The sequence below is a fragment of the Paramacrobiotus metropolitanus genome, unplaced genomic scaffold (genome assembly GCF_019649055.1).
Source record: "Paramacrobiotus metropolitanus isolate TYO unplaced genomic scaffold, Prichtersi_v1.0 Parri_scaffold0000063, whole genome shotgun sequence".
NCBI lineage: Eukaryota > Metazoa > Tardigrada > Eutardigrada > Parachela > Macrobiotidae > Paramacrobiotus > Paramacrobiotus metropolitanus.
Window position 1 is genome coordinate 1 of NW_026570283.1, and position 19,785 is coordinate 19,785.

Genomic DNA, 19,785 nt, shown 5'->3' on the forward strand with positions numbered 1-19,785 from the left:
ACATTTCTGCGGAGATACAAATAAACTGGTTAAACTGAGATGGATGGATGACATATGCCGCGGCCTTACAAAGAGGAGGACATCAGGGTGTGCGACACAACGAAACCAACAAGAGCAACTGCAGCCCTTTGCCAGTAAGTCACCTGCATCGCGAGGTGTCAGTCTAAGCCACCCCTAACTCAGTTGACAATATTATTAAATAGAATTAGCAAAGCTAATTCCGGTTAACGCAGCGGAGGTGTTCGCAAGGCTGGACGACTTGGTTAACCAGTGTCCAGCCAAGAAAACCCATTAGGGTGTGTCCTGGGAGGCAGATCCCGATGCTGTATAAGCAATGCAGTTTCGGTTGTGGACGTTGCATTTGTAGTGATTGTGCATTTCTGTTAGTGCATTTGAGTTGCTGTCGTATTGGAGTAAAGATGTTTTGCATTTAACAAGTCGTTCTTAAATAACAATACGTCGTCTGCTGTAATACTGCTGTAATAACAATACTGCTGTAATAACAATACTGCTGTAATAACAATACGTCGTCGTTCGTCGTCGTCGTTCTTTTAATTGAGGATCAATAATTTTTTTTTTTGTTCATTATGCCGTCTCGTCGTGCTGTCTCACAATCAACCAGCCGCCGATCAGATGCGTCTCGTAGCCGTTCGCGCTCCAGATCCACATCCCGGTCGGCTACGCGTTCTCCTCCTCCGTCGTCCAGTTCGTCCAGTCACTCCAGTTCTACGCGCTACCAAGTAAATGATAAGCGCAAAGCATCCACGTCACGCGATTCAAAGCGTCATTCCGTTGGTTCTGGTGAGTCATTAGACCGACTTCTCCGCCTTAAATCGGAATTGCGTCATGAATTACGGAAGTTGGACAATCACACGTCGCAGGTGTTGTCATCTCAACTTCCTTCACGTACACAGTCAGTTTCTCCTAATAAATCCCGAGACAGTGTTTTGCTTGTATCGGAACAACACCATCCTGTCCAGTTTCCACGTTTGCCAATAGCGGCGAGATTGGGTTTTGAGTTGCCGTCTGTTCCTTCAAGAGTTGAACGTGAATTGCGTGATCGCACCAAGTTTGTTCATTTTAGTGAGCTGCTGTTGGTTAATCAGAATTTGGATTCTCATGACCGCGGTGATTCATCCCGTGGCAAATTGGCGCCAATTTCTTCATTTGCAGAGTGGTGTGAAGCGTTCTTTGTGTTTATGTCTTATCGGGCGCATTACTTCCCTCAGTTGCAGCACCCATTGTTGAAGTATATGAGTATTATTGCGAGTATGGCTAATCCAAAGCGTCAATATCACATTAGCCAGTGGCTCGCTTACGACCAGCAATTTCGGATGTTTGCTCGTATGCATCCTGATGATTGTTCGATTTGGCAGCGCACTGATAATGAGATTTTCCGTTTGACTATGATTATGCCTGGTAATGCTGTTGCTAATCGCGGCAATATCAGTACTTTTGGCAGTGGTTATACTGGTGTAGGTTATACCGGCACTGGACATACCGGCTATACCGGCACTGGTTATACCGGTCCTGGTTATACCGGCAATGCGCGTAAGTGTTTACGCTGTCATTTGTTTGGTCATTTGGCTCGTGAATGTCCTGACAAAATTGCGGAAGATGCTATTCGTATGCAATCCAGTGAGCAGCTTTTTCGCGGGCGTGGAGTATCCGACCGTAGAGCTGTCTGCATCGATTTCAACAAAGGAAACTGTTCAACACCATGTAAGAATAAACTTCGGCATATGTGCTCCTATTGTACCGGCGCCACCCATGGAGAGTACAGCTGTTGGAAATTGCGCGATGCCGGTAAATCCGGCAACACCGCTTAAAATTGGCGTTTTCATAGAGCTGCTTGCGCCACATCCTGATCGTTCTTTTGTTAATCAGATTGTTACTATTTTGCAACATGGTGCTAATATCGGTTATTTTGGTCCTCGTGTTTCTGTTTATACACCTAACTGTAAATCGGCTAAAATCCATAAAGATGTTTTACTTAAATCTGTTCAAAAAGAAATCGATCTTGGTCACACGGTTGGCCCTTTTCGGCATGCACCATTTGTTAACATGGTATGCAGTTCATTAGGCGTGGTGCCTAAAAAGACATCTGGTTTTCGTATTATTCTTGATTTATCGCGGCCAGTCGGCCAGTCTGTGAACGATTACATTGATAAAGCTACATTCTCATTATCATTTTGCTCAGTAGATGACGCTATCGCCTTACTTAAACGATTTGGGAAAGGCGCCTTAATGGCGAAACAGGATATTAAACATGCCTTTCGGCTGATTCCTGTAAGACGAGAAGACTGGCATTTATTAGGCTATTGTATAGAGGGTCTATATTATTTCGATGTTGTTCTTCCTTTCGGCTGTCGATCCTCGCCATATCTTTTCTGCTTATTCTCTCAAGCATTACATTGGATTGTTGCCCACATGTTTGGTTTTGATAATTTACTTCATTATATGGATGATTTCTTCTTCGTTGGTAAATCAAAGTCGGCTGAGTGTACTAATATCGTGCAGCTGTTTATCGCTGCCGCTGATCGGTTGGGTATTCCATTAGCCACAGAAAAGGCAGAAGGACCGGCAACGAAACTGACCTTTCTTGGTGTTGAATTGGATTCAGTCGCGTGCACTATTGCCTTACCGCCTAATAAGCATGCCGCTATCCTGTTGTTATTACAGCAGTGGGCAGTGCGTTCATTGTGCACCAAGACAGAGCTGCAAAGTCTCATTGGTACTTTACAGTTTGCGGCAAAGTGTGTGCCGGTTGGTCGCCTGTTTGTCCGGCGTATGATAAATTTATTACCTGTATCCGGTACTGACGCAATCGTGCTTGGAGCAGACATCCGGGAAGATATTCAGTGGTGGTTAGATTTTCTCCCTATTTGGAACGGCTCGAATTGTTTCCTCGATGTCGATTGGTCGGGTTCTGATGTGCTGCAGTTTTATACTGATGCCTCCAGTACCATTGGTTTTGGTGGTTATTTTAATGGGAAGTGGTTTAGTTGTTTGTGGTCTGAGCTAAGTTCTCGGCCGTTTTATTCAATTGAATGGTGCGAGCTTGTTCCTGTCTATGCCGCATGCTGTATATGGGGTTCTGATCTCTGTCAGCGAAAAGTGCTGTTACATTGTGACAATTTGGGAGTTGTCCAAGCTTGGAACAAATTCTCCACGTCTTCTTTATCTGTAAATATTTTGATGCGTAAGATATTTTTCTTAGCGGCTAAGTATAATTTTAATTTGAAAATTTCGCATATTCCGGGTTGTTCAAATAAGATTGCCGATGCGTTATCTCGGCAACAGTGGGTTCGCTTTCGGTCATTAGCACCGCTGGCTGATGCATCGCCATGCGTGTTGCCTGCTGATTTCTTTACTTCTTTTTCGTCATGAATACCACATTAAAGCGCCTGTTACGTAACCACATATCTTCGTCGACTCGTCGTACATACAGAGCTGGTGTATCGTCATATTTTCGTTTTTGTAAAGTAAAGAGTGTAAATGTATTCAGCACTTCGTCTGTTGCACTGTTTATTGCTAATCTTTTTGACAAACATATTGCATATTCAACTTTAAAAGTCTATTAAGCGGCTTTATCTAACTGGTATAAGGAACACGGATATTCCGACTACACAGATTGTAGTGCTGTAAGACAGGCAGTAAAGGGTTATGCCCGGTTGATTCCACCGGTGCTAGACCGTCGATGTCCCGTGACACTTTCCGTTATGAAATGTATTAAACAATGCATTCTTGATTCGGCATTGTCTGCCTATGCACAGTGTTTGCTTTGGGCAGCGTGCACTATCGCATTCTTCGGATTTTTACGACCAAGTGAGTTTGTTACCTCACATCGACATTCGTTTATCACTCATCGTACTTTGTTGCAAAGTGATGTTCTAATTAAAGAACGTTATGTGCTTCTGAATATCAAACGGTCAAAAACCGATCAAGTCGGAAGAGGCTATAAACTTTATTTACGTCCCACTCATCGGTCAGTATGCCCGTACCGGGCTGTTAAACGGTTTTTGTTGTTGTGTACTGATCGGTTTCCTAGTACCCTTCCCTTTTGTACCTTTGATGACGGTTCTTTCTTGTCTCGCAGCCGATTTGCAAGTTTGCTTAAATTAGTGTTGCGTTATCATCCTGAACTTAAAGATTTATCTCCACATTCGTTTCGTATCGGCGCAGCGACTGTTGCTGCCGATCGTAATTACTCATCCGAGGCTATAATGAAAGCTGGTCGGTGGAAAAGTGATGCGTATGCCCGATACGTTCGTTTACCGCGTACTGTCGAGGGCTTGCGTCCGTACTAATTTGATGGGGGTTTGGGGGGTTGTTTTAGCAAGGACTGCGGGGCCGGTTGCGCCGGTGTCCCGTGTTCCGGTGCTAGTGTCTTCACCCAATGCCCAAATAAAACTGAATCGTTGTTATGTGTTGTTGTTGTTGCACCCGTAGACTGCGTTAAATAGAATTAGCAAAGCTAATTCCGGTTAACGCAGCGGAGGTGTTCGCAAGGCTGGACGACTTGGTTAACCAGTGTCCAGCCAAGAAAACCCATTAGGGTGTGTCCTGGGAGGCAGATCCCGATGCTGTATAAGCAATGCAGTTTCGGTTGTGGACGTTGCATTTGTAGTGATTGTGCATTTCTGTTAGTGCATTTGAGTTGCTGTCGTATTGGAGTAAAGATGTTTTGCATTTAACAAGTCGTTCTTCCCTCCCGCCCACCCTCTTTTGCGAGGGGAAGGGGGGTTGTTTTAGCAAGGACTGCGGGGCCGGTTGCGCCGGTGTCCCGTGTTCCGGTGCTAGTGTCTTCACCCAATGCCCAAATAAAACTGAATCGTTGTTACGTGTTGTTGTTGTTGCACCCGTAGACTGCGTTAATAACTGCGTTTACTTGCCCTTTGCTCATACACGCGTTCGTCACTCGTATGGGAACATTGCGATCAATGGCTAGAACCGTCGAACGCTACGACCAATAGACATTGCAAAATGCTGCCACTGTTCTCTTTTCCAGTTACACCAGACGCGTGGAAGTGGAAATTGAATTCCGTAAAAATGTTCCAAGTCTAATTTCCCACAGTTAGCACATCGTGAGAACGTGACAAAAACTCGCAAGTCCTAAAGATCCAAGCGTAAATGTTGTATGCCTGTGAAATCGTTTTTTCCTTTTTATTCGTTTTCAAAACCGTTTTATAATGGAAAGTACGGAAAAAAGTATTGTATCTGATCAGCGGTTTTATTGCGAAATTTGCGAAATTTCCGGAGAAGAAAGAAGTTATAGCTGTGAGAAAAGCCTGAAAAGACATCTGCGTGAATTTCACAAACATCCAAAACACTCTGTAAAAGGTAATAAAAAATTTAATCTCTAGAACGCAAATATTGCATGATTGGATTTTGCAAGATATTGTTAGCACTACTGACTGTCTTTGCAATAGCGTCAGGAGCAGTTAAGGTGTGTGTATGCAACGAAACGAGCTGCGGTTTCCGCTATCTGCACATGGAACAATTTGTTAAGCATCTGGCTGAAACCCATGGACTTCAACATCGAATGGTTAATCAGAATTTTGTTGGAGAAGAAGAGTTTGATAACTGGAAATCAGAAATGCAGGAGCAAACTTGTTCCCAGTTTAACAAATATTCTGCCCTTACTAAGTCCAGGGATGTGACATGGCAAACTTATCTCTGCTTCCGCAGTCCCCGAACAGAAGCTGAAGTGACTTCAACCACGCTAACCTTCCGGTGTTCAGCTTTTTTCAAGGTACAGTTAAAACTACGACTTGGAAGCAGCACTGGTCCAGTTAGCTGCAGCAACTAGAAAAGATAAAATCAAGTCAGAACTAACAGCGTATTGGGTTGAAATGTTTTACGCTTAACTATTAGCACGTAGCACCTAACTGAAATTTACAGTGTCTTCAGATGAAATATCAGCAGCACCTAATTAGTAGCACCTAGTCAAAATTTACAATGTTTGCAGATAAAATATCAGTAGCACCTAATAAGTAGCAACTAGCCGAAATTTACAATGGTTTCAGATGAAATATCAGTAGCACCTAATTAGTAGCACCCAGCCAAAATTTACAATGCTTTCAGATGAAATATCAGTAGCACCTAATTACTAGCACCTAGCCGAAATTTACAAGAGTTTGAGATGAAATATCAGTAGCACCTAATAAGTAGCACCTAGCCGAAATTTACAATGTTTCAGATGAAATATCAGTAGCACCTAGCCGAATTTTACAATGTTTCAGATAAAATATCAGTAGCACCTAATAAGTAGCAACTAGCCGAAATTTACAATGGTTTCAGATGAAATATCAGTAGCACCTAATTAGTAGCACCCAGCCAAAATTTACAATGCTTTCAGATAAAATATCAGTAGCACCTAATAAGTAGCACCTAGCCGAAATTTTTAATGGTTTCAGATGAAATATCAGTAGCACCTAATTAGTAGCACCTAGCCGAAATTTACAATGTTTCAGATGAAATATCAGTAGCACCTAGCCGAATTTTACAATGTTTCAGATAAAATATCAGTAGCACCTAATTAGTAGCACCTAGTCAAAATTAACACTGTATTGAGTTGAAATATTAGCGGCACTTAATTGGTAGCACCTAGCCAAAATTTACAATGCTTTCAGATGAAGTATCAGTAGCACCTAATTAGTAGCACCTAGCCGAAATTTACAATGGTTTCAGATAAAATATCAGTAGCACCTGGTCAAAATTAACACTGTATTGAGTTGAAATATTAGCGGCATTTGATTAGTAGCACCTAGCCAAAATTTTCAATGTTTTCAGATAAAATATCAGTAGCACCTAATTAGTAGCACCTAGTCAAAATTTACAATGTTTGTAGATAAAACATCAGTAGCACCTAATTAGTAGCACCTAACCGAAATTTGCAATGTTTTCAGATAAAATATCAGTAGCACCTAATTAGTAGCACCTAGTCAAAATTAACACTGTATTGAGTTGAAATATTAGCGGCACTTAATTAGTAGCACCTAGCCAAAATTTACAATGGTTTCAGATGAAATTTCAGTAGCACCTAGTCAAAATTAACACTGTATTGAGTTGAAATATTAGCGGCACTTGATTAGTAGCACCTAGCCAAAATTTTCAATGTTTCCAGATAAAATATCAGTAACACCTAATTACTAGCACCTAGTCAAATTAACAATGTACTGAGTTGAAATATTAGCGGCACTTAATTAGTAGCATCTAATTAAAATTTAAAGTGTTTAATTAGTGGCATCATACCGAAATTTACAGTGGCCACAGCTGAAATATCTGTGACATCTAATTAGCAGTTTTATGTTATTGATTAGCCAGTAAGTAAGAAAAAATTACTTAGTAAACAGTAGCCTAACATTAAGCATTCAGTAACCAGCAACGTTTTGGACCTGTACAATAGTATCAGTAAGTAAGGTTTTTAAAATAACAGTAAAAGTAAGTTAAAAGTAGAGGAAAATTCTGACTGGCAATATTTCTACTGACAGTATCATTTTTATTGGAATTTCTTACGATTTCGCAATAAATTGCTCGTCACCTTCCCGCTTCGCGCGAAATTTGCTTCTTCACATAAGCTTTAGTTATTAGTATTTGGCTTAGTGAGTAAGTAATCTTTGAGGCGAATTAGTAAACAGCAAATAAAAGTAGCGTTTGGGGCAGCGAAAAAGTAACAGTAAAGTAAGTCTATAAAAAGCAAAAAAATAAGGAAGAGGTGCAAAAAACTCAGTAACCCATCACTGCGTAATTAGCACCACTTTAGACGAATTTCGCAGCGTATAGAGGTGAAACAGCAATGGCTTTTAATTTCCATATAATCATCTAAACGAACACTAATTCCACGCAATTAAACTTACTACTCAAAGCTTCCATTATTCTAACATTTTCAGATGTACCGTAGCGGAAACGGAATAAGCATTCGTGGCTGCTTGGAACATTATGGCCACGACCCAGCCGAAGACGTGGCACAACAAAGAATTCCAGACAGCATTAGACAAGAAATTGCCACACGAGTGAATTTAGGCGTCCCACCCAGAAAAATTGTTCGTGACCTTAGACGATCAGCCTTCCAGAAATATCAAAGCGGTAAAGCGCAGTTCCATGCAAATTCTTGTTTCATTTAAGTTGGCAAAAAATTTGTATTTATGTTAACAGCTGGACTTCCTCAGAGATTGGCTTTTTTGACCCTGCAGGACGTATACAATATTCGGCGTGAGTACGGTTTGGAGTACCACTGCACTGACCCTAGCGATCTCTCCAGTATTGTTCTGGAAGCTGCGCGCCAGACCTCGCTGCCGGAAGAAGAAAAATCGATTTTGTTTTTCAAACATTTTGGAGACGAATCGGATTTATATCCGGACATCACAGACTCGCATTTTATTTTAATTGTCCAGACGGATTCCCAAAAAAAGCACTTAACCAACCTCAGCTGCCGAAGTGTGTGCATCGACGGCACGCACGGAATTACCGGCCGCCCCGAATTTAAACTAATTACTTTACTGACACTGGACGACAAGCAGCGAGGAATTGTTGTGGCACACTGCATAACAAACCACGAAGACGAAATTTCTGTAACTCATTTTTTTAAAGCTCTCGAATGCCAACTGAAAAACAAGGACGTGCAATGGTTTTTATCCGATGACGCAAACGCATTTTATAATGCATGGAAAAACGTTTTTGGAAATGCCGCACAGAAAATTCTGTGCATTTGGCATGCCCGGAAAAATGTCAATCAATGGCTGGATCGTCGATTGAAATCGCTGCGGTCCATAAAACAGAAATTTCGCGACATTATGTATGCTCACAATGAGGAAGCTATGGAAAACGCGGTTGCTGAAATAAGACGAGCAATCAGCAGCCAACCGGATGTTCGGACCTATTTGGAAACACATTACCTATGTCGAATTTCTGAGTGGGCACTCTGTCTTCGCTCTGGGGCAGATTTTTCAACAAGCTCCTTCGTGGAAAGTTTCCACAGGTAAGCTATCTGATATCATCACTTACCGAAATAAAAATACTTTCATTTAAAAAAAAGTAAATTACCCATGTGACGGAATTACCAGTAAAGCGATAACAACATTTACCGAATACTATGTTAGCATACCAGAATAAATCAAAATTAGTACCACCTAAGCTGAGAATTCGTCGCACTAAACAGAAATATCAGTAGCACCTAATTAGTAGCACCAAATCGAAAGTTACAATTCCTCAAGATAAAATTTCAGAGGCGTTCAATTAGTAGCACCTAGACAATATTTACACTGTATCGAGTTGAAATGTTTGCGGTGGCACCTAACCAAAATTTACAATGTCTTCAGGTAAAATATCAACAGCACTTACTGAGTAGCGCCTAAACGAGATAAGAATACAGATATCAAATATCAGTAGCACCTAATCAGTAGCATAATCGAAGTTTTTTCAGTTGAATTATCAGTGGCACTTATCAGAATAAAAGTGAGGTGGTACGAGTAGCACTGAATTATCCATTTGCTTTTCAGAAATCTGAAACGCTCGTACCTGGAAGGAAAAAACGGCTTAAGAATAGACGAATTTCACGATTCGTTAAGTGATTTCATTGAGCACGATTCCATCAAACGTTTTGCGGAAGATGCAAAAAAGACTCCATCCTTCAGGATTCGTGAATTAGCAAAAGGTCATCGACGCTCGCAGCTCGTAGAAGATAAATACGAGTTTGAAGTAGATTCTGACAAGCGGTGGCTGTGCACTAAGCTTTCTGACCCCGATTGTGTTTACGTAATTTTGCAAAAAGATTGTGCAAATGAAAGCTGCGCGTTCAAATGCCCGGACTGCCGGACAGATGTCTGCGCCCATTCTTTAGTTTGTGACTGCATCGGATCCATCAGTGGTTTCAGAGTGTGCAAACATGTCCATCTGCTTTGTTCCAGCACGGTTGATGTATCGAACATACATCTACAGGTACAGTACTAATTACTAAATCACTATGCAGTCATAAATATCAACACCAATTTGGTGGGTAAGTTGTGCAGCATAAGCTTTAAATAATAATTATTACTAGTCACAATTATATTAGTCACATTTCGGCACTCCCTTTATCTGCGTGGGCGACTTTACGTTTTCGGCAGCATTTACGTAGATAATACTTTATATAACAGTAAATTACTCAGGTCCGTACAAGGTATGAAACGTAAGCAATAAAGTACCTACATACTTTGCGACCTGAGTTACGAGTTTTAGTCGTCATTACAATTGTTCGAATGTAATTCTCCTTATCACGTCGCGGGTATTCAAAATTATCAGACTTTTCCTATACAAACATGTCGAGCGCGGATGCACGTGTTTACTTTGTACCGAATAAAAGGTAAAAAAAGATAGAGTACGAAGTGGTCACCTAATAAATTTTATAGAAAACGCGCGGCGAAGTTAGCCATGTAGATCTGAGAAGTGTGGGAGGCGAATCGACAGGAGTTCCCTATACATTCAGCGAAGCGGTTGAACTGGAGCAAAATTACAGCCTAGCTGACATTGACCTTTCCGGACAAGTGGTATGCACTGACAACTCAAGTTCCATGGTCAGTGAAGCGAACAAAACGGCACGTTCAAGCCAGAAGAAACATAGAAAGAAAGATTTCAAGGGCAGACTGTCGTCTCTAATGGATATCATTACCAAGCTGAGTGCAAGTCAAACCATGGAGGATTATGACGATATCGACAAACTTGCATCGCTGGCGGAAACCCTCGACGTTAAGCGGACGCTAAAATTAAGCCACCCGACAATCGTGCTTGATAAAGCCCGGCAGCGTAATTCCCGACTAAAAGTCCAGAGCAGAAAATTTAAGAAAACGAAGAAAAGCTGTGGTCTACAACTGACCAACAAAAAGGTCGGTGGTATGAGTACTAAATTAACGAAGTAAAATTTCGCTTGTTCTGTCGTGGTTAATTGTCATATCGTCAGTTTTAATTATCAGGACAATAATAGAATTTTGTATGCTTGCAGTGTACAAACGGAAGTTATGTTTGATTCAGAAAAAATGTTTCGATAACTTGCGAATTATATAAAATACGTATTTGTTAAACAAAACATTTTTTGATTTTGATGTGGTAGCTGATACGCGGTAGTTCTCAATCCTTTTCACCTAGAAACCGACCCAGTTCAGCATCGTGGGGATCGGGACTTTTATCGGTTATCCGACGCCGTTCGCGTATACCGTAGCTTATTGATTTTATCTAATTATGCCACAATGAAATATCAGCTCACGTGCATAGCCATTCAGTAAGTCTTGAAAATAACAAAATAACAATTCGAAAATATTGAAATATTCGTGCCGTTAGTTTTCATGCTGTACAACAGTTATTGGCACAACTGTGCATATGTTGGTCAACCTAGCAAACGGTGGCCGTAGAAAATCATGACAAACTATCAGGAGAACCAGAACTAACGACACTGTTACAACTTCCCATGTACAGTTAGTTCCTAGTGTCACGCGGACTCAAACAGCGGAATTCCAACCGTTCCATCCGTGCTTCAGTTCCATGTGGCGGCGCAATTCGGGAATCTGTCCTCCGTTAAAGCCGCTTTCCGAGCACAAGCTGCAGTGCAAGCGCAGCTGATACTTTGGATACTGCTTCAAGTGCTCCTTTCGGAAGTGCTGATGCATGGTATACATACTCATAGAAAGATACTTTGGCACGGAGCAGTTCGGCAGGGGACAACGAGCTCTTTTCTGCGGAAACAGTAACAATTACACCACCAACTTTGCCAAAAATTAAAAATATTTGCAAAACAGACCAAAGAAAAGAAAATCTAAATTCTGATAAGAAATTCGAAGTGTTATTTCGATACCCTTTCAATCAGTATACATAATATTGAAGAGTCATGCGACGCAATAACTGTGTTTGAAGAATTTAGTATAAATTAATAAAAATCGTCCAAATCGTGTTAACGGCAAAGTCGGCAATAACTTACAGCGTCCCACTTTACGTCAAAAATGACTGGTTCCTTTCTTTCTTCGGCCTGCGCTGAGCTATCCGAATTTTGGCAATTGTCACCGTTCACTCCATTATCACCAAATTTATTGGCTACAAATGATAGCAAATTTAGCGGAAATTCTCTACCGATATACATCAATCCGTTTCTCACTGTCTGATTCCGCGGCATCACGCACAACATCCGAAGTATCCACCCGAAATACAGGTCGACTATGCATCGGTTCATCCAGCGATTCCTGTGCAGTGACAACACTTTTGCGAACGTTCGTCTCAGAATGATGTCGTGAGCGCTTGGCTTTACTAGCTGCAGAAGCCTTTTGCGGAAGACGCGACATATTGCGTTTAAGGCCTTTTGTCTTGATTGGTTTCGGCGCATCGTCGGCACTGTTAGAGTTCGAATGCAGTGAGGCCGCGCACTCGTCACTGTTGTCCCTGGAGGAGGGTTCCGGATGAGCCGGTGGGCGAAGCGGGGTGCGCTTTGTTGTCCCATACTTCTTATTACCAGAAACACTATAAATACGGGCTTTTCGAGTCTTAATCGACTCCGATCCACCGCGTGCCTGCAGTAGGGGATATCGCTGGTTTACAGTGTGCAGGCGATAAACGGCTTTTTTCTTTGCAAATAACAACATACAAATTCGTGAATCAATATTGAAAACATGCACGCAGTACTATGTGGATCAAGACTGACCAGGGCATATTTTCCGGGTCTAAATTCAAAAAATGCTGATATTTCCATAAAGGAATAATGCTACCTTAGTATATTTAAAAAATCAATTTCATCTGCAAAGGCTCAAAAGGCGTGGCAAAGCAACAATAAAATGTTAACGAAGTGTTACATACAGTTTACTGCTATTTGGAGCACTGGTGTTGCGCAGTCTCCTCATGATAGCTTCGTTTTGATTTTGCGAGCGACGCACTAGTTGTGGACTCTTCAGCAAGCCCCTCATGTCATCCCAGCCAAATTAATACTTGTCAGAAATTTTTCTAAATTATTAATTAAACCGTAGACAAGGAGTGCCTGCATACCAAGCTGTATTAATGTGCTTTTATATTAGTAATAACCGATAGCAAATTTTGGAAATTTAAAATTTTGCATTAGCGGCAGGGCCACGGCTACCGCATGTGTGCACTAGTTAAACACCAGGACTTGACAACTGGTAGGGTCCAATAATTTGCTCGTGCAATACGGTAAAATTCTATCAACAAAAAATATAGCCTGAAAGAGTACATACTAAGTACTGCACCAATACACGGCAACAGTACGTAGTGCTGTGTGTTCATTCATTCAAATCGAATTTCAAGACGTATAGTTCAGCATATTCAGCAAGCGCACTTACAGATGTACATTTATAGTATTGTACTAGTACTCACAAGTACAGCACTGCTACGCCAAGTTCGGACACTTTCCTCGAAAGATTATGACAAGTCACCCATTAAGAATTAAAACCGCTTTTCATTTTTGTATGATCAGCGTATGTGTCAAGCAACTTTTTCATTTAAAGTTATAAGCTGAAAGCATGCTTCGAATTACAGTGAGGTCTAAACTAGAACCGCCCAGCTTCCAAATACGGCTCGACCTATCTGTTCTGGGATGCATCTCCCTTTTCACAATTCGTTTAAAAATTCCACACCTTTTCTAGTCTAGATTAGTTAATTTTATGGTGTTTGCCAATCAATTCACTTGCGGATGGTGACTAACATAGACCCATTTCTAGGAAGACCACGTGACCTTTGCAGCATTCCTGCGGGCACCATCAAAATACAGGATGAACTTATTCGGGCGCTAGCTGTACAGCCGTGAGCAGTCGCAATTGCCTAATCTTGATAAAATCTTGTTTACAGAGGATTGTGCAACTACTTCAGATTTTTGATTCCCACAAAAACCGGATACGTATCGTCCCAACGAATTATAATATCAATCATAGCATTTTTTAGACTGCTTTGTTAGGTTTTTCTGCCAGTTGTCCGGTATGTAAGTAAAAGAGGCCCACGTGCGTCGGCTCGTGCCATTGCTGCCTGTGTGCACATTTTCAAAAATTTGTTATGAAGTACAGCACAGATCTGTGTATTAGCAGAACAAAGTTTTTGCACAACTTATTGTTTACAACACAAATTGATGAAAATTTTCCGAAAATGTGTATTCAGGCAGCAATGGCCCGAGCCGACGCACGTGGGCCTCTTACTTACAGCATTTCACGACAGCGGACAGCTGCAAAAGTCCACGGTGCCGCAGGAAAAAGTTTACATAATAATGACCAGTAACTTGTACTGCACTGCATTACACAGTATATGATAGTATGCTAACTTTTTATTGTTGTCTGGCCACGCCCTCTTGACGATGGCAGCTAAAAATACTTTTTTAAGCATACTACAATAGTACACTACTATTTTACAAAACATGAAAATTTTTTGAATTTGGAGGCGGAAAATGTTCCCTGGTTAGTGGTATTTTGAAAAATTTATGCTAAATTTTACGAAAAAATCGTTGTATTCATTTAACTCATTTGATGGCAGTAACTTACAGCGGCCCAAATCGCATCGAAAACGGCGCTTTCATTTTTTCTTTTGACCTGCGCGTCATCCGAATCATCCGAATCCGAACCATCCAAACCCTGGGATTCTCCCGAAAGCGCCCGAGAACCTTCTCACAGTCACATAAAGCATGATGAACTCATGTCAAGCAAGCACCACAACCTTTGAACATGCCAATGTAGCCATTACTTTCATCACAATTTAATCAAAAGCTGTCTTTGAACACTACCACACCAAGTGAAAAGAATTATTTTAACCTTGGTAAATTGGAATTTGGAAACATAAGTTTTGATTCAAACTCAGCACTAAAATTCATTCCTCACCTGATGGCTTGGCCTGTACTTGACCGGACTGCTCGACGGCAAGCTTTGAGCGAGACGTTCGGTTAGTGTATTTACTGAAGCCAGAAAACAACACATTATGTCTGAGTTGTATGTGCATACTCGTTAGGTCTATCACTGATTCATTGTTATCAAAACAAAGTTTTAAATATTATTATTACTGGTGCAATACAATCTTGCCTAGCGACACCTTGATATTTATATAAATATCTGCCGTGTGCAACTATTTTATTTTAAGCGGCGTTTAACTATTCAGGGCAAAATTGTCTCTAGCGGCGCTAATGTAAGTCGTTGAAATTCCGTTTTTCCAAATTCTGTCAGCCCGACTCCAGACCGATATATTCCAGTGCTGACCCCGATGGCGGTGCGGCCGCTGGCGTTAAACCGGTGCTTAAAAAGCATTCCGATCGACGTAGCCGCCGACTTAGAATGATACGGTAGGTGATTTTCTTCTGCATATCTGGAATATGTAAAAACTTTCCTGTTTAACTGGTTTTGCTTCATTCTCAGAAAAGTTACAGTAACTACATTTTCTGGAAGACCTAGATGAAATAACACCTAGAAGAAATAACAAACGCAAACTCACTTTCTGAAAAATAAAAGCACTCCTGCTTTTGACGTCTTGGTGTTTGGAGATGCGGTAAAACATCTCTCAACCCTGAAATCGAAAACGGAACAATTAACATACCAAGAAACCGTCAGTGCAGTTATGCAGCCTTTGTTACAGCGCTGCCTAGTACCATGTTTCAAGTTCTTCGGCCACCTGGCATTCTCCGGTGTTCCCTGTTAAAAATTTTCTCTTCGGTTTTTTGTTATTTGCGTTAGGGAAACAATAAGATTTCTTCAAACAAACTAGTTTTTTACGTGATGGAGTATCGATGTTCTCGTGCGCAGCCACATCCGCCTGGGAAGCACGTTGGCAAGCCTTTAAACTCTACGAGAAAATAAATGCTTCTTTTTAAAACACGAAGCATGGCATACACAAATTGGGCATTACACTAATAAATTCTGCATGAGCTTCGGATGCATTTTGAATGCATTTTCTTAATTCAGCACACTTTCGTCCGTTCTTGTCGGCTACAGATCGCTGTTCCTGAATTATCTGGTCAAAAGGAATTATATCTAAAAATAAAAAGCAAATCAAAAACCACATACCAGCGTTATGGGTAATCGATGTATTTGTTTGTTCATTTATTATTTCTTGGGCTCAGTTCTACTGCTTCCGTGTTATTGGTATTTCAGCTAAAGACTTTAAATTTCAGTTAATTCCTAATAATTCGGTGCTATTTATGTTTGATATATCGGTTAATTTTAATTCCGGTTAGGTGGTCCTGATTGGGCGCTGCTGATATTTGAACTCAATACTGTTAATTTTAACTAGGTGCTACTAATAAGGTGCTACTGATATTTTATCTGAAAACATTGCAAATTTTGGTTAGGTGCTATTAATTATGTGCTACTGATATTTCAACTCTATACAGTGTTAATTTTGACTAAGTGCTACTAATTAGGTGCTACTGATATTTTATCTGAAAACATTGCAAATTTTGGCTAGGTGCTACTAATTATGTGCTACTGATATTTCAACTCTATACAGTGTTAATTTTGGCTAGGTGCTACTAATTAGGTGCTACTGACATTTTATCTGAAAACAATGTAAATTTTGGCTAGGTGCTACTAATTATGTGCTACTGATATTTCAACTCTATACAGTGTTAATTTTGGCTAGGTGCTACTAATTAGGTGCTACTGATGTTTTATCTGAAAACATTGTAAATTTTGACTAGGTGCTACTGAAATTAACTATGTTAACACTAATTTCGGTTAGGTGCTACTAATTAAGTGTGGCCAGCAAGTACCTTTGGTAGGAACCCAGGCTGCATTCACATGAGCGTCCGCCATGAAAAACATTACAAAGGACGAAGCTTCTCTGTTTCCGCACAGGTTCCTGCTGTTTTTGCCTTGCTGGGGATCAGTAATTCGTGCCGGCCACTTTACAATCTCATTTCGCGAATAACGGCCTGAAATAAATTGAACATAAAAAAAATTTCATACCAAGTGCGCAGTTCAGATCCGTGAAAAGCTGCTTGCCAACGTTTCATATTTAGAGTTTTGTTTTAACCAATACGCATAGAAATACATTTTCTTTCAGCCCAGACTATTTCTCCAATCTTGAATTCCTCCATTCGTTGCCAGCTGACTGCTAGCGTTGATGGTTGGCCGATCAAATGTTCCTATGAAAACACACAATTAATTAAGTTCTTTCTAAAATATTTTTGAAATCGCATCCTCAGATAAAACCCTACAAACAGCACACATCTCCAGCTCCCATTCATGAATACTTTTTAGCAAAATCGAACTGGGAAGATCGGTTTCAACCGAAGAAAGATGCAAGTTAAAATTGCACTATTGCGCAACTGCAGCGACAACCAGAACACCGTCATACACTCCAATATATCTCACTTACTCAGACACACATGGCCTGTCAGACAATGAAAACTAACAATTAAATCCAATTATCGTGATCGCACTCCACAGTACTCACGGTTTGTAAAACTAATTTACCTCTGACATTAGTGATCGCACTAACATGTTGCACTTACCGGAATTTCCTTCAATAAATTTGCTGAAAGGGATCGGTCGAGAATCGTTCCTGTTGCAACAGTTTACGCAGCCACTGACAGAAAATAGAGTCAACTAACCGTTTTATGGTAATTTCACGTCTTGCAAACCAACTGGTAAGTATAAATAAGACACATTCTAGTCAAGAAAAAGTAACAACGTTCACCGTGCCACACACTTTTTCAACACATGGTCACACAATTTGTGTTTGCGAATTTTCATAAGTTTTTAGTATGCCCTGACCGCATTACATTAATGCAGACATGCAAAAATGGAGTTCCATATTATTATAACGTTGTAATGCAGCCCAGTGGAAACCGGTGTTTCGCAATTTCTGTTGGTTGTGAAGTTCAGCGTTTGTGGCCAATGATCGCGATGTTCCCATACGAGGGACGAACGCGTTTGCTCATACACCTTACGTGATTTCTCGTAGGTGAACAAACAGCTACTCACAATCAGTTGCAAAGACGAATCCGCTTACAGTCAGCGCACTGCTTCCGTAGCGAACTTTGTGTCTACAAGGTGCACCATCAGTTCATTCCGTATGGAAAAGAAGTGCAGCAGAAGCGAATGGAAGTTTGTTATGAAGCAGCCAGAGATCTGTATGCGCGCCCGGTTAGTCAACTGAAAAATGAAAAATGGCAGTCGTGTGCATGGAAGTACTGTAATATGGCCAGAATATGCGAAGCCGACTGGCAGATGATCTACCTCGGTCGCGAAACTTACCCTGAACAAGACATCCGCGGTTACATAGAGTGGCGGTTCAATCTAAAGGAAGTTGGTCAGTACCGGTTTATTGCAATGTACTTTAATTTTTTGGAGGGAAAGCTTTTCTTTCCTGGCTGAAAAACGTAAACGGCTGATTCTACTTTAGGATTCAAAGCTAAAAAACTAAAGGTCGCCGCGCTACATACAGCATTCCGCAACGGAGAAGTAAAGATTACTGCTGGCCCGCGAACATCGTCTGAGCGCTTTATCCTGACCGTATCCCCTCGCGGTTCTCCGCTTTGCATTGAAGAAGCCGTCGGATGGGAAGACTTTCTGATAAGAGTGGAGTTATCAGGTGCATGTGTCGATGGCCAGGTCAGTCAGGATTCTCAGCTTTTCCCGCAGTTTTCACCGGAGGTCTACGGAGAACAGGCAGAAAGCGGTTTGCGGATTGTGGTAGACATGTGCTCTCTGTTTTGACATTAATCATGCAATGCATTGCTCTGCAATGTAAGCTGTATTTGATAGTATTTTTCGTACTTGGCAACACAGGAACTGAAGTTTTTGTTAAAGATTACGAGGACGAGTCCCATACAATGTACAAGATGATTACGAATTCTTATGGTCAGCATTTTGATACCATGTCACACCACAAGTACCAACGGAGCAATTTTCCGTAAAGGAATGTGAGGTTGTAGGATAACGGCGTGGGTTGTGGTGTAGAATCGGTAGTTTCTGTTCGTACTGTTTGTATCCGGGTTACGGTGTAGTTTTTTGTAGAGGTCGCAAATATGGTTCGTGCCGGTGACCCTAAGTTGTATCGCTTCATCCTGACAACGGCCCTTTGTTCGACCATGACACTGCCATTCACCCGAAGAACTAGAATAATTGTGTTGTTAAAGGACGTAAGATAAATTAAGAAATCACACTTCCTACATTTGCAGTCTACGACAACACACTGTAGCATGTTTAACCGGAAAGAGTTTTCTTTACGCGAAATCGGAGAAGCCATTAGATACTTTTTTAGGCGGTAACCGATCTCTAATTCGATTGTTCCACTTCACAGTCTTTTATTCATGTAAAGTGTCTATGTGGTAATGTTGAAAACCTGTTTGGGAGGGACAGTTTTATGTCCAAAATGGCAACTGCACATTATATACATTGCCATACTTTTCCCATTTATAGTACATGCTTTATCAAGAACTTACTATGGCTGTAGTATGGTATGTTCACACTTCACACTATAGACTAAGTACTTAGCTGTATAAATAAATTACCACGGCATACAAATCGAAACCAGTAAACAATTTATTGCTGCACAGCTTGCACTGCGTCTGGGCTGTAGCAACTAGCAAGAACATCCAAAATTCATCACCAATAAATCGGTTGGATCGGATGCATATCCCTTCTCTTGTGATGGCATGAATCACGAGAGGTTGTTGAACAATTATAGCCTCACTTAAAGGTCACATGAAAAACCTTTTCTTACAATTCAGGTATCGTGATCGAACAAAGGCTTAGATTGACATCTGCGGTAAATGAAATGTTTCCTAAAAGCGGCAGCCGTGTCAACCAAAAAAATTCATTTTTTTCTGTTGTACATAGT

The 19,785-nt window shown here is 40.9% G+C and overlaps 3 protein-coding genes and 1 long non-coding RNA gene across 7 annotated transcripts; 2 read left to right on the forward strand and 2 right to left on the reverse strand.

Moving 5' to 3' along the window:
- Positions 1-21: 21 nt before the first annotated feature.
- LOC129593714 (peptide-N(4)-(N-acetyl-beta-glucosaminyl)asparagine amidase-like) lies at positions 22-18,760 on the forward strand. Of its 3 annotated transcripts, XM_055490160.1 has the most exons (4): positions 52-134; positions 590-801; positions 17,905-18,252; positions 18,346-18,760. In XM_055490160.1, the coding sequence occupies exons 1-4, from the start codon at positions 55-57 to the stop codon at positions 18,657-18,659; spliced, it is 954 nt and encodes a 317-aa protein (XP_055346135.1). In that variant the 5' UTR covers positions 52-54; the 3' UTR covers positions 18,660-18,760. The 3 variants fall into 3 exon arrangements, with proteins under 3 accessions (XP_055346134.1, XP_055346135.1, XP_055346133.1); XM_055490159.1 differs by lacking the exons at positions 17,905-18,252; positions 18,346-18,760 and having other exon boundaries at positions 22-134; positions 204-2,306; XM_055490158.1 differs by lacking the exons at positions 17,905-18,252; positions 18,346-18,760 and having other exon boundaries at positions 590-2,306.
- On the forward strand, positions 4,807-13,905 carry LOC129593713 (uncharacterized). The gene is made up of 7 exons (XM_055490157.1): positions 4,807-5,343; positions 5,433-5,755; positions 7,896-8,091; positions 8,161-8,983; positions 9,504-9,942; positions 10,392-10,865; positions 13,692-13,905. The coding sequence occupies exons 1-7, from the start codon at positions 5,193-5,195 to the stop codon at positions 13,761-13,763; spliced, it is 2,478 nt and encodes an 825-aa protein (XP_055346132.1). The 5' UTR covers positions 4,807-5,192; the 3' UTR covers positions 13,764-13,905.
- LOC129593717 (uncharacterized) lies at positions 11,241-14,963 on the reverse strand. 2 transcript variants are annotated; one of them, XM_055490164.1, is made up of 5 exons: positions 14,832-14,963; positions 14,499-14,617; positions 12,125-12,533; positions 11,951-12,063; positions 11,241-11,703 (listed from the first exon to the last, which is right to left on the reverse strand). In XM_055490164.1, exons 1-5 carry the CDS (start codon positions 14,947-14,949, stop codon positions 11,551-11,553), a joined length of 912 nt encoding a protein of 303 aa, XP_055346139.1. In that variant the 5' UTR covers positions 14,950-14,963; the 3' UTR covers positions 11,241-11,550. The 2 variants fall into 2 exon arrangements, with proteins under 2 accessions (XP_055346139.1, XP_055346137.1); XM_055490162.1 differs by having other exon boundaries at positions 11,241-11,708.
- Positions 15,112-15,651, reverse strand: LOC129593718 (uncharacterized). The gene is made up of 3 exons (XR_008691113.1): positions 15,590-15,651; positions 15,436-15,507; positions 15,112-15,309 (listed from the first exon to the last, which is right to left on the reverse strand). It is a non-coding gene; the product is annotated as an uncharacterized LOC129593718 (long non-coding RNA).
- Positions 18,761-19,785: the final 1,025 nt, after the last annotated feature.